At 41.2% G+C, this 18097-nt stretch overlaps 1 protein-coding gene across 1 annotated transcript; it reads left to right on the top strand.

The window, feature by feature from the left end:
- The first annotated feature begins 1648 nt into the window (after window positions 1–1648).
- SRSF1 (serine and arginine rich splicing factor 1) lies at window positions 1649–5765 on the top strand. The gene is given in 5 exon segments (XM_034752521.1): window positions 1649–2015; window positions 2660–2844; window positions 3209–3381; window positions 3630–3704; window positions 3706–5765. Coding segments are annotated over 5 exon segments (750 nt in total). The 5' UTR covers window positions 1649–1821; the 3' UTR covers window positions 3829–5765.
- Window positions 5766–18097: the final 12332 nt, after the last annotated feature.

The following is an 18097-nucleotide window of genomic DNA, read 5'->3' on the forward strand; positions in this document are numbered from 1 at the left end:
GAGTCCAGCCCCCTGCCTTCACTAGCAGGACCAAGTACTGATTTTGCCCCAGATTCCCAAGTGGCCCCCTCAAGGATTGAACTCACAACCCTGGGTTTAGCAGGCCAATGCTCAAACCACTGAGCTATCCCTCCCCCAAGATAGTACCACAATTTTGTTACAAATTTTGGGAACTAGTTTGCCCCAAGAAAATTGTCCAATAATATATACAACACTGAATCCTGAATCAGAGGATTCACATTAGAGAAAATTGTTTTTGAGCTGTAGTGAATTTTGTGACAGTGGACTCTCTCATGCCACTGGATGTTTTTTGACCTTCTTGGACAGGCAGCATTAATGGGCACTCAGAGTAGGGAAAGAAGACCCAAAGAAGCAACAAGAGTAATGGTATTTAGCTGCCAGAACCAAAAACACGCTCAGAGCCCAACTGTGTATTCTTTAAAATCCCACTGCAAGGACTAAAGCAGGATCAGAACCCAAGTCTGATCGTTTTCACATAAAAATACACCACTGAGCAACATAAGTTTCGCCAGCACAAGTGATAGCGTGTATTGCGCTAGGTCAGAGGGAGAGCTCCTGCCAACATAGCTCCTGCCGCTCATTGATGTGGTTTAATTATATTAACAGGAGAGCTCTCTCCCATCAGCACAGAACAGCTACACAAGCAACCTTACAGCAGCACGAGAAAAAGTTCTTTTCAGCCACTGCAGGCCTGAGGCTGTCACACATCCAGCTCAGTAGAGAGGAGGGGTATAGCCCACCATGCGAGTTTATAGCGAGTGCCACTGTAAACTCACTAGTGTAGACATGGCCTTAGTATACACCGACCTGCGCAATGACTAGCCCGGACCAGCCCAGAGCTTGCATCTCAAGGCACTACCATAAAACAAAGGACAGTCATACTGGCAAGCACGAAGGGTCGCTGACCCACTGGGGCAGCTGAACTTCCCCCTCATATGCCCCAGAGGGGGAGTGCCCAGGGGACAGGCCCACCACACGCTGCCCAGAGACCCCTTGGGGGCAGCTCTGCTGCTGGAGCAATGAGAGAAGGGACCCCAACAAGGGCTGCTGCTGACTGGGCTCCAGATCTGCTGCCCCCTTCGCCTGGAGCTGGACGCTACCCACAAAGCAGCACAGTAGCAGGCACCCGCCCGTCTAGCGCTCCGTGCACGCCCCAGGAGAAGCCCGCAGGGCCTCAGACCCACGCCCGAGCCCAGCACACGCCTGAGGCCTACCCCGCCCCACCCCCACTGCATTGTGGGATGTAACGCCTCTCCTTGGCGCCAAGCTCCCCCCACGCGGTGCATGGTGGGATATACCCCTCCTCTCTACCCGAGCCGGATCTTCTTTGCGTGGACGCCTCACCGGATGTGTGACAGCCCCAGGCCTGCCGCGGCTGAAGGGAACTTTTTCGAGCGTAGTGAACGTTTATTCCTAGGTTATAAGATTCATTACACGGGGTGGTTTCTCGAGGCCGAGGACTGCGCTGTCGGAATTAGTAGGGCTTCCAAACCGAGGCTGCTAAGTGTCGGACTCATTTTCGTCAGCCGCGCATGCGCTCTGGACGCGGAACGATACCGTGCTGTGTACCATTGAACGCTGAGTGTTGGCAGGCGGGAGGGTCAGCGCTGCGTGGGGTGTGCTAGAATCCTTGCGCCTGCGGGGCCGCGCGAGGGAAGCAGCAGTCGCCATTTTGAAGCGGTTGTAGGGAGGCGGCGCGTGTAGCTGCTCCTGAGTGTCCGGCCCGTTCCCACCGCTTACTTACCCCGTTTACTCTCCTAGCTTCGGCTCTTCACCGCCGCAGCCATTGCCGACCCTGCCATGTCCGGAGGGGGCGTGATCCGCGGCCCAGCCGGTAACAACGACTGCCGCATCTACGTGGGGAACCTGCCGCCCGACATCCGCACCAAGGACATCGAGGACGTGTTCTACAAGTACGGGGCCATCCGCGACATCGACCTCAAGAACCGCCGCGGCGGGCCGCCCTTCGCCTTCGTGGAGTTCGAGGACCCCAGGTGAGCCCCGTTCCCTGGGGCCGTTCATGGCGCGGGGCCCGAAGACTCCCCGGGGCTCGTCTCCCGCACCGGGCTACCTCTGACCCCACCGGGCGGGCCGGCCTCGGGCACCTCGCGGAGCCCGAATGGGCCGCTCTGAGTTGCAGGGGGCGGCCCGTCGGGGAGCCGCTGCGTTGCCGAGATCTCGCTACACCCCGTCCCCTGGGACCGGCGCTGCTTCCCTGTCGAGGCACCGCTACATCCCGCTGCAGCCCGGGGGCACCACTCCGTAGCCCCAGGGACTCGCCGCGCTCCTGCTGGCGGGCCCGGGGACGGCGCTTCCTCCCCGTCTCCGCCTAGACCTTTCTCCAGCCACCGCGGCGGGCACCGCCCGGCCTTCCCGTTGCCGTGCTCTCCCCTGGGCTTAACTACCCGCCGGGCCTCGCTTCAGCAAGTCACCGCAGAGGGGGGTGAGCTGAGCTGAGCTCCCCGGGTCTCGGCCTCAGCTGTTGGGCGCGGGGCGGGGCTACCCGGTGCCTGCTGGCTGGCTGTGTTCGGGCGGGAAAATGGCTGCAAGGGAACAAAGGGAGGGAGGTGCGTTGTCCGGCCTGGGCCTCTGCAGTGCGGTGTGGCTGGGCCTTTGCTCACTCCCCCTTCTCTTGCAGGGATGCGGAGGATGCGGTGTACGGAAGGGATGGGTACGATTACGATGGATATCGTCTGAGGGTGGAGTTTCCCCGAAGCGGCAGAGGCACCGGCAGAGGAGGTGGCGGAGGTGGAGGTGGCGGGGCCCCCAGGGGCAGGTATGGCCCCCCGTCCCGGCGGTCTGAGTACCGAGTGATAGTTTCCGGTAAGTTGCTTAATACTCTTGGTTTGTTTAGGATAGATAATGAGATCGATTCTTATCAGTTCCGATGTGACATCAGTCATTCCTCACTAACAAAGGATGCTACACGTTTCAATTAGCCATATTGTATTTTCATACTGTGCGTATTTGGTTTTTTAGCATTGTGCTATGCAGCCTCTATCTTCTAAGAAGCATAATAGTAACATTTTTGTATAGTGTGCATGTTATATGGGTTCCTGCTGGAAGATATTCTCTCAACTCCAGTAGGCAATTCCTTTACCGGACAGTGGGAGGTGATGCATTGTAAATGGAAAGTAAATAATAAAAGTTTGCATTTGAAGTAATCTGTAACCTGCTTTTTGTTCAGGACTGCCTCCAAGTGGAAGTTGGCAGGATTTAAAGGATCACATGCGTGAAGCAGGTGATGTATGTTATGCTGATGTTTTCCGAGATGGAACTGGTGTCGTGGAGTTTGTACGGAAAGAAGATATGACCTACGCAGTGCGAAAACTGGATAACACTAAATTTAGATCTCATGAGGTAGGTTTCATGCTTTTTTGGGGGCCAGAATTGGATACACAGGGCTTAACAATAGGATTTGAAGGTAAGGACACAAAGTCTCTACTATACTAACATGCAGATAGCTGAGTCTTTTTATAATAAGATTCTCATTTAAAGATTTGAGTTCTGTCTCTGTGCTTTTATATCAATGTAATCAGTATCAGCATGCCTGAAAAGATAGCTAAAAATCTTAGACCTTTCAATCGAAAGTTCTGTCTATTTGATAGGGAGAAACTGCCTACATCCGTGTTAAAGTTGATGGCCCAAGAAGTCCAAGCTATGGAAGATCTCGGTCACGCAGCCGTAGTCGTAGCAGAAGCCGTAGTCGAAGCAACAGCAGAAGCCGCAGTTATTCCCCAAGAAGAAGCAGAGGATCTCCACGCTACTCTCCCCGTCACAGCAGATCTCGTTCTCGTACATAAATGATTAGTGATGCTCTCTTTTTGTAGAACCCCATGTTGTACACAGTTTTCCTTTACTCAGTACAGTCTTTAATTTTTTAATTCAAACTGTTTTATTCAAATTGGCTCAAGTGTTGAATTGCATTCTTGTGTAATATCCCTAGTGAGTATTTGCTCCTTAACATCAACATTCCCCTCATGTCTTTGGTAAATTGTATTTTAATTGATGTTATAGCCAGGATTGTTTAAATTTAGTTAAAGTTAACTACCCACACTCTGCAGACTGTGGTATTGCTGTGTAAATGTCTCCGTGTTCAGCTATGGTTTATACGAGCTGGGGATGTTGGGATGTTTGTGGTTAACTTGTTTCTTCTGGGGGATCTTATATTTTATCTTGCCTTTTCATGTGTCTTTCTGTAGACATATCTGAAGAGATGGATTAAGAATGCTTTGGATTAAAGGATTGTGGAGCACATGTCAATCATTTTAGGATTGTCAAAAGGAGGATTGAGAAGGATCAGATCAATAATGGAGGCAATGGTATGACTCCAAGTGCTATTGTCACAGATGAAATTGGCAGTATTGACCTTATACCATGGTTTAAACAAGTATATACATACACCTTATCTTGTAACTTTTACAGGCATGTTTTAGTTATTGTAGACTACAATTGCTCTTTTCTTTAAAACCATGTTGGCAATTGTGGCTAAATTACTTGCTTTTGTATCTCTATTCCATTCTAGTATAAAAGAAAAGAAAAATCAGGGAGGGTGGGGTATACTGGTTCAGTTTGTCATGCTGCATTTAGTTACAAATGTTAATATTATGTAGTGCTGGTACATTTGTAGATGTAAGGTATCTTCAAACCAGATAGAGTATAATATCAATACTGCTAAAATCTGCATGTCCTCTGTGTGACTGATACAGCATTGCTATTACTTTTTTTTTTTAAGTATCAGAATGAAAACAAAATATAGAAAATTTAGCTGGGAATAATTCCTTAAATCTCAACCCTTCCCCTTCAGACTAATTCACAGTTGACTCACTAATATGTTTGAAAACTTCAGTTAGTTAATTTTGTTACCTTCCAGATGGGAATACTAGCTTTAGTTTAGACATATAGCAGGTGGATAGCTTTAGTGATAAACTTTTCCAATATCATACACATTTTTTTGCAACCACAAAACCTGTAATACATCTTACAAGCAGTGAATATGTTGGCCTTATCAGTTGACATATGTAAATATTACAATGTTTTCTCCAAATAATGAATATTCCTAAAATTTATCTGAGCATCACCATTCAAAAGTTTGTTTTGGGGAATTGATAGTTATTAATGTACATCTCTTATTAATTGATGGCAAACATAACTAATCATTCCCCAGAATCCTATTTTTTCATTACAGTATCTAACTTTTTGCCTCCTCTTTTTTGGTTTTGCTGGTTATAAAGGTTTGGATTGGAGAGGGCTCACTGGATCCCAATCCTTGGAGCTGGATCATTGGATTCAAATCATAATGTGGATAGGATAGGGAGGCTGAATTACAAGGATTCATGGAGCGGGATCAAATTACCAGGAACATAGGAGTGGATTCCTGCCCCAACCAAACCGCATTCGTGTGGATTTTTTTATTCAACTCAATTGGCTATTCCAAAGATTTTTTTTCCTATTTTTGACGATTGGAGCCCTTAAGATGCACGATGGATTTTTTTCTTTCATTTTTTTTTTGGTAAAAGGAGCAAAGCGAGGACCTGGAGAGGTACGCTGGAGCAATCTCCTTGGAAGGATTCAGCACGAGTAGATGGTAAACATTAAAGGGGAAAAGGGGGGTTTGTTTAAAAAAAAAAAAAATCAGTCATTTCTCTAAATTTAAAGATAAATTGGAGTTAAAGATTAAGTAGGTTTTCAATTGGCTTACTGCCTTTTTTTTCTTTGACAAATAAAATTTTTAAAAAAAATTGCATGGTTGTTCTCATTTGTCAAATGTAAGAATCTTAAGGTGGTCATCAACGTCCTGCCACTATGAACTGCAATAAGATTAAAGGTTACACTCAACAGTATTCAGACAAAAGGGCTTTTATTTTGAGTTCCATAAAGGTCCATTTTTTACACCAACTCTTAAAGTTGATAGTTGAGGTTTTAAGCAGGTCGCTTGTTTTCAACTTTTAGGATTATATAGAGGATTTCTTAATTTGAAGAGAATACTGTGATGTATATTTTATAGGAAATGTTTTGATCAGTCACTCTTAACAATGATCAAGCTCACTGAAATTTTTTTCTTTTAAAACCAAGACAAACAAGGTTGGAATGGTATGGTAAGATTTTTAGTGTTATAAACTGTTGTATCTGTTCTTGCTATTGTAATCCGATAGTTTATTGCATCTAAAGCATCAATCTCTCGCAAAATGGACATAGATTAGTTATTGAGGGTTTACAGGAAAAAAGCACACGTTTTATCCAGGTTAACAAAACTTCTTAGCAACAACTGTTTAAAGACAAAAGATGTACGGAAAGTCTTTTAGGGGACCATGCTATAAAGAGTGAGCTTGGTTGTAATCCTGATGAAAGTAAATAACTATATGGTAGGAGGGATTAAAATATGCTTCAGACGGTTAAAATAAAATGCTAAAGTAGTTTAGATAATTGGGGAATTACAAATATTCACCTGGACTTCATATATAATTAGTATGTGCGAAGATTAAATATTATAGGTTGTCAAGAAGAAATCATGAGAGGGTTAAACTTGTAATTAAGCCATGATTGTATTGTAGGCTGTTGAGTAATAACGACACCTGGGTCTGTTATTTCTCCAGGCTAAGTCCTTTTGATTCCTAAGGTGTGTCATTGTAGAACACACTCTTTGGGGTATCTGAATGTGATATTAAACTTTTTAAAATGCCTATAAAACTTATAGCCATACATCATCAGAACTAGCTCACAGCCAGTGATTTTTCTCCTTTTAAAACTTGCTATTACTTAAATTTAAATAAAACTATACCATACGCTATCAATAAAATCACTGTATAAAAGCCATTGTGAAATGGAATGCTGAGAGTAAGCAAAAGCGGGGCTGCAATATGTAAGATGTAATCATTGAGTAAAGATCAGAATGCTTACAGGATTAAGGTTAAATAAGATGCCAAAATAGATCTACATAGTCTGATTTATAGCCCTTGCACAGATGGTTTTCATAACAGACACTAACAGGAGACCTGTCATACTATTAATTTTAAACAGACTAATTGTGTAAATATATGTTAAGATTTGATTTCCTTCAGAGGTGGTTGTAGGTTGTTTCCGGATGGCAGGGAGGGCTAGCATCCAGACTGGAGAGATCAAGATGACAAGTACATTGCATTTCAAGGTGAGAATCCAGATTTTTATTCTGTGAAATAGACTTGTGGGCACTGTTCTAATATGAAATTACTGTCATGAATGACATTACTTTTTAAAATGTAATGTGTGCGCTTCACAAATGTGGCACAATTTATATTGCATAAATGAGACTGGAACCTCTACTCGCTAATAGATACCGTTGTAGAGCTTCTCAGATGACAATGAATAAAAGCATCCATGTGGGATGGGGATATAAATAATTCAAGTAAAAAGCATATCACAGTTGTGATTTTAAAACTTTATATAGTAATCCTATATTGGGGTACAAGAGAGAGCAACATTACAAGTTTTCATATATTTCTAGAGGAAGTTGGGGGAACAGGGATGCTTTCTAGTGGAAGTACGGAATGATGGCAGCCCAGGAATGTCGTCATGATGCGTGACAATACAACCCATTGTGCTTTGGCAGAGCTTCGTGCTAGTGAATGGCATGAGGTTAATCCTGGTAGGGAAGCTGACATATTTAAAGGGCTATTTTAAAAAAAAATGCCAAGTTGAAAGTGACCTGACTTGCACCTCTCAGCAGTCTGAAAATTTGACAGGTAAGCAACATGCCTGTGAATAGATGTGCAGTAAGTTTTACAACCACTTCATGTGCAATTAAGCTATAGATGTTTAATGTTAAATACTTGAAAATCATTTGCTTCCAGGGTTATCTCAAAGTGGTTTGCAACCAAAGTACCCTTAGTGAAAGACAACCACCATGGAATGGAGGGCAGATGTGTACTGGCACCCTGTATGCCAGGAGGAGGACTTACTGGCCTGTCAGCCTAATGTAAACACCTATTCTTAAAAATATATATATATATTTATTGCCATGAGCTTTTTTATGTCCATGGGAAGCAGACAGTTCTTTCCTTAAAGAATCGCTCAACAGCGTACTTCTAAAAGGTTGGAGGATGTTACTTCTCATAGTTTAAACAGAACAGCAGCATCTATTTTTTCATATATAAACTTTAAATAGAAAGAAATGGAATAATTCCGAAGATGTTTCTTTCTTTCCTGCTGACTAGAGATGATTCCATGGATTGGGTACAGGACATGGCAACTGGTGTTCCCTATTCCTGTGTCTTCCATAAGTTTCCTATGTGGTAATGGGCAAGTCATTTTAATTTCCATTTTCTTTGTAACATGGAGACAATATGTACCTCACTACAGTGTTGAGGCACTGATGTTTGTAAAGCACTTTGAGATCCCGAAATAAAATTGTTATAGTGCAAAATGCTCTTTTCTTTCAATATTTCAAAAAGGGATGTTTTCCAATCTCTTCTACAATTTTTAGCCAAAATACACAACTAATGGACTACAGTGGCTTACTGACCTACAATTAGAGAAGGGTTTAAATGTTTTAGACAGAGCTAGGAAAAGTGTTATATGGAGCGTATCCATCTGTCTCCTTGCGAGCTGTCGTCTTTGTATCATGTCTCTTTGGCTCCTTTCCTTTGGCACCATTGATACCTAGACTGGAGGAGTCATGTAGACACCTGAACTATCAATAGATTAAGGTTACACAAGTTGTTGCAGCTGGAGTATGCTCATCTTTAGGCTTTCCTTGAGATCACATGCTTTGTGTTAAACCATGTGACTCTTGCACTATTTAAAATTCAGGGGGATTTGGGTATACATATGCTCCAAAGGTAATAGAAGGATAATGTTTAAATTAATGTGAGGATTTAAACAATCTGTTTTCATGGGGGAGGGAAATGTAACTTAAAGCTGCCCACATGGCTTTGCTTTTCATAGGAAGGACAACCACTCTTGTGCTTCCATTGGAGAAACATGCCATCATTTTTTATCAGTTATAGATCTCATCGTTCCCTTTTTTATGATATAATGGCCATGCAAGGGAAATTTCACTGAGTTTGAGCATCTCTCTCTCTCCCAGTAGTGCATGCTAAAGTTTGGAATATGCTCTTTTTCTGCATTCCTGCATATAAATCTTTTCAGATATCAAAAGTAGCAGCATCACAATCTCAATGTGAAACCACTGATGGATAATAATTTTTTCTCTCAAAACACAGTTTCTGGGTTTTATCCCTGGTTTTTGCAGCTGCTTGTTTGTAATAGAATACACCAACAGTACATTATGTACAGAGTTGTGCTTGGGGGGGGAATAAAAAAAATCTGTCCTTTTTCGAAAACTGGTGTTGATACTACTGCAATATGGACCCTACCACCGCTGGCTGGAAAATGTGGTGTCCTCCCTCTCTCCTCCCCCCAACGCTAGATGTAAAAAAATCAGCTCCTTTGGTGAAAAATGTGGTACTGAGAACTTTATGAATCTTTGACAAAAAATTTCCTCATTTCAGTTTGAAACTGAACATTTCAGCTAAAGTGCCTCATGAATTTGTAGTTTATGTACCTAATATCCTCCATCTTCTCTGAGCTGGGCACGCTCTAGACAGACATCTCCAGTGATGCACCATGGCTGCCCCTCATGCTGAACCACAGTGGTGCATCATGAGAATCCCTACCTGAGGTGCATCAACAGAGTTGTAGCCTCTGTGGTGGGGAACCTGACCCATAAAGGAGAATGGAGGCATGAGGCACCATGACAGCATTTGCCATTAAAAATTCTTCAGCATTAAGCAGTTCAATGCAAACTACTTAGTATCTTTTTTTATCCAACATGGTGAGATCACACTTTAAAGTTTCTCATCCTGGTTGTACCAAATAAACACCTGGGTGGACTTGCCAAATGAACTGATCTGCTACTCTGATGTATCTAATATAAAATGGCCCCAATGACTACAGTTAAAGCAATGAGGAAATCCATGATCCCCGAGTCTTGTATTATAACATTCAAAGATTAGACCTCATTTTAAAATGATTAATAAAATATTGGTACCCCAGTTTTCCTTTCTGATGTGTTAACTAGAAAAGCAACATGACTGAGAATGGAGCCCTATCCTTTTACATGCTGTTTGTATTCTGTAGTATTTTTGCTCACTGATAAGATTTTGGTTGACTCCATTTCTTGTAGTAGAACATGCAAGTGATTGGTTGCTACTGGGAACATTAAAGTCTTTGAGTTTCATAAGGGACTTTATCATGAATTCTTCACCAATCGATTTCCCCCCTACCCCCTCAAATCTGCATTCCTCAATTGTCTGACTTCCTGCAATTTAATTTACATCTCAGTGCAGAGTTAAATGGTGGTAAACATTTCATGCCCCCCTATTTGCCCCAACTTAGTTATTTCCCTGTTCCATAAGTTTTTGTTTTGATCAAATTTATGCACCCTCTAATAAATCTGAAACTAAATGGTTCTTCATTAATATTGCTAATATTATTGATTTTGAATCCTTTGGGAAAATACCAAGCTAATTTAATGTATCCCTGAATCTTGCTTGGTAATAGCTTGTTTAGACTTGTCACTCGCAAACTACTGTGTGGATATGTCATAGTCTAGAATAGAACTAGATTGATTTGATACTTGTAGTGTCCACTGTATTCAGTGCAGAACATCATCCCTAGTTATATCTAAATTGAGTAGTGTAATTAAAACAGTGTTTGAATGGTATTGTAGCTTTATCTTTTAACTAACACAATGAAAATATTATAAAATATACACTTCCAGCCAAACATACTTACGTTCATTTCAGTTAACGTACAACCTAAATCAACTTCAATTTAAAGTGTAATTTGTTTAAAATTGACTAACTATGCATACAGTTATGAATGTATTAGTTGAAGGCCAAGTTCTGCACGTGAACCAACTAATATTTGCAACATTCCCTCTTAAATAGGTATTCTGATTCATAGATGAGGAACAGAACAGGTTCAGTGACTTGCTGCTTATGCCAACACTGCAGAATTGGTTTGAAACTAGACAAGAAGTCTGAGTTACGATATGTCACTACTCAATCCACTATCTAACCACTACTCAAAGCAGTGTTGAATGTTTGAAACCTCTTTAGTGCACAAAGTCACAGCAGTGGCACTAACATATAGTCCTTAAAAATTTGAGATGGGCATAGTTTGCATGAATAATTACCCCTCCATTTTAATACTCTTACCATGTCCTTTAACCCACTTCTATATTGGCAAGTAGTTTAGCTAAATCTCCAAGCTTCTGGTCTATCATAAAATGAACAGTAAGTTTTCTGACGTCCAGTCCAGTAACTTTATCTGCTAGACCTCATTGTTTTGAGTTCCAAGTTTTTTGGTTCATCTCTATTTAATTGTAATAGTTACAGTCCTGCAACATAGTTTTCTGTAACTCTTAAGTATTTTCTTTTTGTCAAATGACATGATTGAACTTTGTCAGTTATTGATCATCTAGGTCAAATATTAAATCACTAAACAGGCACCAGTAAAAACATACACACTGCTGTCACAGGGTAGATTTTAACCAGTGTCCTTTTATTACCACTCTCTGATGTTTCCCCATTATAGCTGTGGATATCTGTACATTCTCTTGAAAAATGATGCAGTGTCTGCTCAATTCTTTTTAAAAGACAAGTTGGACTATGTAATCTTAGTAAGTGAATTTTGAGCCTTTATTACAGGTCTGACAAGTGTCTGTCACAATTTTATATGAATTAAAATTAATTCCACATAGATGCCTCAGTGTTAATGTAAATAGAATAACTTGGCAAAAGAGGACAATGAGCCATACATTTTAGAAATAGGGCTTCAGGTCTTGTGCCTCGCAACACATCCCTGTAAATTGCATATTTGTTTACTATGACCTCACTCCTTTTTGCATGTTGTTGGAATTGTGTACGTTGTTGAGAATGTGGGGAAGAGTGTTTATAAGGCTCTGAGCTGTGGATTATGGGCTACACACTTTGGTTCTAATCTCAGCTCTGCTTCTGACTCAGTGTGGCCTTGTGTAGTCTAGAATCATATGTGCTTTCTGCTAATCCCTGTGTACTGGCTTGTGATTAACCATACAGGCAGCTAGACCCATTCATGGACAAATATGGATTATTCTGAAGAAAATCCCTTCATAAATGCCAAACAAAATATTATTTACTTTCCAAGGGTTTTTTTCTTTCAATTTAAAGAGAAGGACAAACAAAATAGGGCAGTTACTGTTCAGGAAGGATAGAAAAAAACAAATGAAATCCTCTTTTGACAGTAGAGCCATCTAGTGGGCAAGATCGGTGACATGCAAATAACTAAAAAAAGGTGTGTGGGTTGTTTGTTTTTTGCTGTTGTGTGATGTAAAAAGACAACTTGAACTTGTTAGTGATCTGTTTGCTTTATTACATTTTCTAAAATAAGAATGTGTGGGAAAACTCAGGTTGATGGTAAGCTGTCATCCTGTAATGGAAAGGTGAGTGTCTGAAATCTTAATGCATACAGCCTGTCAGCCCAGTGTGTATTTGTTCAGGAGTCAAAACAGACGTTAACAAAAGCAAACACCAATTTTAACAGTCAGCCTAAAATCCTTCTCCCCACAACCTCTCAGGTTTCATTCTCTTATATCACTTTACTAGTTCTTAAGTTGCTATTTGAGTTTTCCAGGGTAGACAAGAAATGACTGACTAATGTAAAAAAACAAGTGTGGATGTCTGGTGGGAGAAGACTTCCTGTATTAAAAACTTTCTAAATCCAAAAAGAAGGAAAAACTGACCCAAAGTATTTTTTTATACACTTCCCTAGGCAGAAGATACACTGGGAAAACAGCTACATATTTTAATGAACATAACACATCTACATAATACATAAATGTTAATTTGGCTTCTATGTCCATAGAGCAGGTGCTGTATCCAGCCATCCATCAAATACTTTTACATCTGTCTTGTAGTTTGCCTCTAATAGTTACAGCAGTTCCTCTGCTATTAAATAAAATGTTATTGGAAACTACACATTTATAATTCACTAAGAAAATACAATATATCTTAGAGGAACCAGCTGGATTTATATATATATTTGTTCAGCAGAGCACTGCACTATAACTATTTTTTTCCAAATACACAAAGACCGCTTTTACACCAGAGGTTTCCAGAACTCTGCTGTAGAATACTTGCTGGTGGTTTGCAGACTTGCCCAGTCACACTGTGCTGGCTGTCATTACTAGCTCAGAACAGAATAGAGCAGGGGTTCTCAAACCCACTTCTAACAACAAAAATTACTACATGACCCCAGAGGTGGGATTGAAGCCTGAGCCTACGGGCTTCAGCCCCAGGCAATGGGCTTCGGCTTGGCCCTGAACTCTGGCTTCAGCCCCGGCCTCCAGAAAGTCTAAGCCAGCCCTGGTGACCCCATTAAAATGGGGTCACAACCCACAATTGGAGAACCACTGGCATAGAGGATGAAATGAACAAGAAAAGAAAACCATGCCATTACCTCTTTCAAAAAGGACAAACACATTCTTGCATTAGAGCTTTGAAAAATTGTAAGGCCTCCGATAAACCTTTTTTTTTTCTTTACTTTTATACAATGATGGTGAAGGAAGGAGGGTGACTTTTTTCCCCCTACCAATACAGTTATACAGCCGTTGTGCAGACGCTTTACGACTGCAAATGTGCTCATGTTGGTGCAACTTATTCCTCTTCCCATATAAGAATATAGTGCTCCAATCTGAACTCATTTACTATAACTATCCTCAGGTAAGCTGGCCTGACATAAGTAATTGAACAGGGAGGCTGTGGGGAAGAGGTCTGAGGGGGAACCCCAACATTAGACTAGTGGGGGAGTGATGCAACTTTTCTCTGTAGAGAATTGCTATAGTCTCCACTGGGCTGTTCCATGATTGGAAGGGAGGTCATGACATCGCAAATAGGAGGGGACGCTCTAAGAAGGGGAGCAGGTCCTGTTAATTGTGAATGAGGATGGTGGTTCACTAGACACTACTAACATATGGTCTATGCTGTAAAGAAATCCTGCCAGCTTCCTACTGTCTTCCACTCAATGAATTGGAAACTCTGCTACTATTTATCATAAGAACCCTATGAGGTACTTAATTTAGTATTATTTTTACTGTGCAGAGGGTGGAAGAGGCTGATTTGTGTGAGTGTCCACGGAAGAGCAGGGAATAGAACACACATCTCACTGAAGCTGGTTCTCTAATGGTGTGACCGTGCTTTCAGCACATCATTAACCTTCTACATATACTACAAACCATTCCCCATCCACTGAAGAGGCGTTGGCCTGAGATTAGTGAAGGAGAAATAGATTGTGCCAGGCAGAGTCTTGTCTTCTTATCAATGATTATGATAAATCCGTGATGCTTCTTAACCAGTGGAACAAACTAGTAAAGGAGCTGGAAGATTCTCCATTCCTTGAAGTCTTCAAATCAAGACTGGATACCTTTCTGAAAGATAAGTTTTTTCAGACACAAATTACTAGGCTCAATACAGGAATAACCAGGAAATTCTATGACCTGTGTTATACAGGTCAGATTGAGTGAATTATGAATGAAACAACTGTAAATGGGAGTTTTTAATGAATGAAATAGATGCACAAAGCAAAGAAGAGGCACTTATTTTTTTCCCAAAGTTGCAGAAATACAGTTCTGTAGTATTGTACTGCCATAGTGCCAGACCATTTCACTAAAGCCTGTTAAAAAAAAAAACAGGTGATCCCTAGTTCAAAAAAATTAAAATCAAAGTATAGCACTAGAACAAGTGTTCTTGGGAGTGTTACAGGGACACAGATAAGTGCTGTTCTCCTGTTTATTGTACATTTTCAATTGTGCGCACATGCTGCTAGAAAGAATGATTTGTTATACATCAGCTTCCCTAAGTAATGTTTATCTGCAAAGAAGTCTTGTCCACTTAATGGCCATGTGGAAAAATAAGATGATAAAAGTGATGGTGCAATTTTTAGAACCTGCAAACAATCCACTAGTATCACTATATGACACATTCAAGGGAAGAGGATACAATGGAGAAATGAACAATTTATATATTTCAGTTATCACTCAAAGTGTAGTAGAAAGGTCAATATCATCCCCCTTTATACAGATGAGGAAAGGGTGGTGCAGAAGTCCAACGTGATGTACCCACATCACAGTCACTGACAGAGCTAGGTATATGACCCAGTTCTCCTGCCTCTTGTTCAGTGGACCATGCTCTGGACCCTTTCAGATGTATCATATGACATCCAACAGGAAATAGAAGTGCACCTCTCAACTAATTTAGGCCTCCATGGGTTAAAAAATTATTTTGTTATTTATTTTTAATATTTAAACATTTGACTACAGTGTTAAAAACACAATAGGATTGTATCGCGTGTAGCACTCAAACTAAGTTCAAAATTGGACACACAAGAAGCCAGCCCAATCACATTTTTGTTTGTAAGAGGGAACAAAAGTGACATTACGGGAAAGAATTTGCCCTGTGAGTAAGGAATAACTCTCAAGTGTTACAAGCAGTAAAAAGTAAAGGAAGGAGGGGGGAGGGAGGTAAAAACAAACCCTGGGAGGCTTTTGAGGAGGAGGGCCATGGAGTGAAAGGGGACAAAGCTGAGATTCACAAGGACATCAAAGGCAAGAGAAGATTAGTGAGGATGGCTAGAATTCCACTGGAAACAGGAAAGGGTTTCTGTAGCAGGTGTGGCAAAGTGAACTGAGAAAACCAGACAATAGAAGTCAGTGCAGCTATGGAGTCTGCTCTACACCATGAAATAGGGAGAATGAAAAACAACATGATCTATAAAACAGTCTTTCTACCTCCTGTCTCTCTCATTAGACACAGACAAACAGACTCATTGAACATGCAAGACCTTTAGAAGCCTTGTCAGCTTTCCAGTCCTCTGGTTAGGATTATACGTACTGTAGGATCCGCAGAAGTTAAGTGATGGAACAACAAACTATCTATAATACATAAAATCATCCATCTCCCTACAAGTGAAGAATGCAGTCCACGAAGATTTACAGATATTAGACTGAACATATATTTGATTGTCCTGCTATTCATAAAAATGCAGAAGGGAATTATGATGTTTAAGTTTAGGAAAACTGTGTATGTATTAAATGTAAATTGAGTAAGACTTTGCACATACACCCTTTTCTTAAAGCAGTTTTAAAACCTAGTCAGTTCTACCAATCTCTTTTCCCATTTTACATATGGGGAAACAAGCATGGAGAACTTATGTGACTTACTCAAAGTCCCAGAGCCTGACTGTGGCAGAATATGGAAGAGAACCTGGGTGTCAAGCCCAATCTTATGTTCTAACCTCTAGATAGCACGCCTCACCTGCCTCGCTAGTACGTAAATAGAATGGAAAGACTGTGGACTGTCACAAATGTGATGGAAGGCAGTCACTCAGACTGAGCATTTAAGGGTCTAGAACAGGGGTCAGCAACCTTTCAGAAATAGGGTGCCGAGTCTTCATGTATTCACTCTGATTTAAGGTTTCGCGTGCCAGTCATACATTTTAATGTTTTTAGAAGGTCTCTTTCTATAAGTCTATAATATATAACTAAACTATTGTTGTATGTAAAGTAAATAGGGTTTTTTAAATGTTTAAGAAGCTTAATTTAAAATTAAATTAAAATGCAGAGACCCCCGGACCGGTGGCCAGTGTGAGTGCCACTGAAAATCAGCTCGCGTGCCGCCTTTGGCACACATGCCATAGGTTGCCTACCCCTGATCTAGAAAGAGACATGGGTTGATTTCTATGGTTTTGGTCAGAAACCTCATAACTTTTCCCTACTTTGTCATAAGATAGCCTCATTCAGATTCAAGGGGTCATAACATTTCCAACTACTAGTGTCTATTGTTGGTTTAGGGACTTCGGATCAGATTTACAAAAGTAATTAGGTGTCTAAAGACGCAGATAGGTGCCTAGTCGGATTTTCAGAAGAACCTATTTGCATCTTTAGGTGCCCAAATACCTTTATAAATCTGGTCCTTTAGTAATATTCCCTCTTGGCTAACAGTAACTGCCTTGGGAATGAGAAACAGTGCTTTCATCATATCTCTGTGCAGAAGATAACCCATACTGGTGCTGAAAAGACCAAGCTGAGCATGCACACACAAAAATTGACATCATCAGCGCGAACAGGAGGGGACTATTTGTGGGCTGACTGAAAGTATGCAGAAGTTAAGTAACTTGCCCAAGATCACAAAGTGAGAGGAGAACCTCAAAGTCCTGACCCCCAGTCCTCTGCTCTTACTGTTGGGCCACCCTGTAATAGGTTTTGGAGCTACCAAGTAAACAAACTATCTTTTCCCTGCCAACAAAAGTCAATCTTTTAGCAAGAATATTCTCAACAACTGTGCTGAAACTACGGTTTCAATTAGTAATATAGATACAATTACCGAGGGTGATTGATTTTGCCAGTGCTGGTCAGTATACAATCCTGATTATGACTCTCTTAATCACAATAATAATCCTGTTTTCTTTTCAACAGTTCCTCTTGTTGTCTCCATTTTGTATGTCCATACTGCATTTCCCACATTCCTTTTCCCCATTTCCCCTCCCCCCAATGCACATGCATCCACCTCAAGCTTGTCTTTGAGGAGTTCAGAAAAGCAAAAAGTCAAGAAGTCTTTCAAAATCCCTACCGAGTCTTGTTAATGAAGCTTCTTTTCTCTGAGTAGCTTCTTGCTGCTTCTTCGTTGATTTCAATAATGCTTCACCAGAGTAATTCAACCAACTTTGCTGGTAATTTCCTGCATCCTATTTTCCTCTTGAAAAGTGGAATGATGTTCCCGACATCCTAATTATAAAGAAAAGATGAAGTTCTCCACAGAGCTTTCAAAAACATCAGCCTTCCTGTGATAATTGTGTGGCTGCATTTTTTTGTTAGCAGGATCTCCTAGAGACCTTGAGCCACTGGAAAGAAGAGAAATGCAGTGTACAAATGATGCCTTCATTCCCTCCGGGGAGAAACACTTTAGCTGATTGATTGTAGGAGTTGTGTTTCATGGTAGCAGAGACAATGATTGCTGTGCATACAACTGGGCAACTGTCAGATTCTTTTTCGAGGAGCTAG

Source organism: Trachemys scripta, chromosome 18 (assembly GCF_013100865.1).
Source record: "Trachemys scripta elegans isolate TJP31775 chromosome 18, CAS_Tse_1.0, whole genome shotgun sequence".
Classification (NCBI taxonomy): Eukaryota; Metazoa; Chordata; order Testudines; family Emydidae; genus Trachemys; species Trachemys scripta.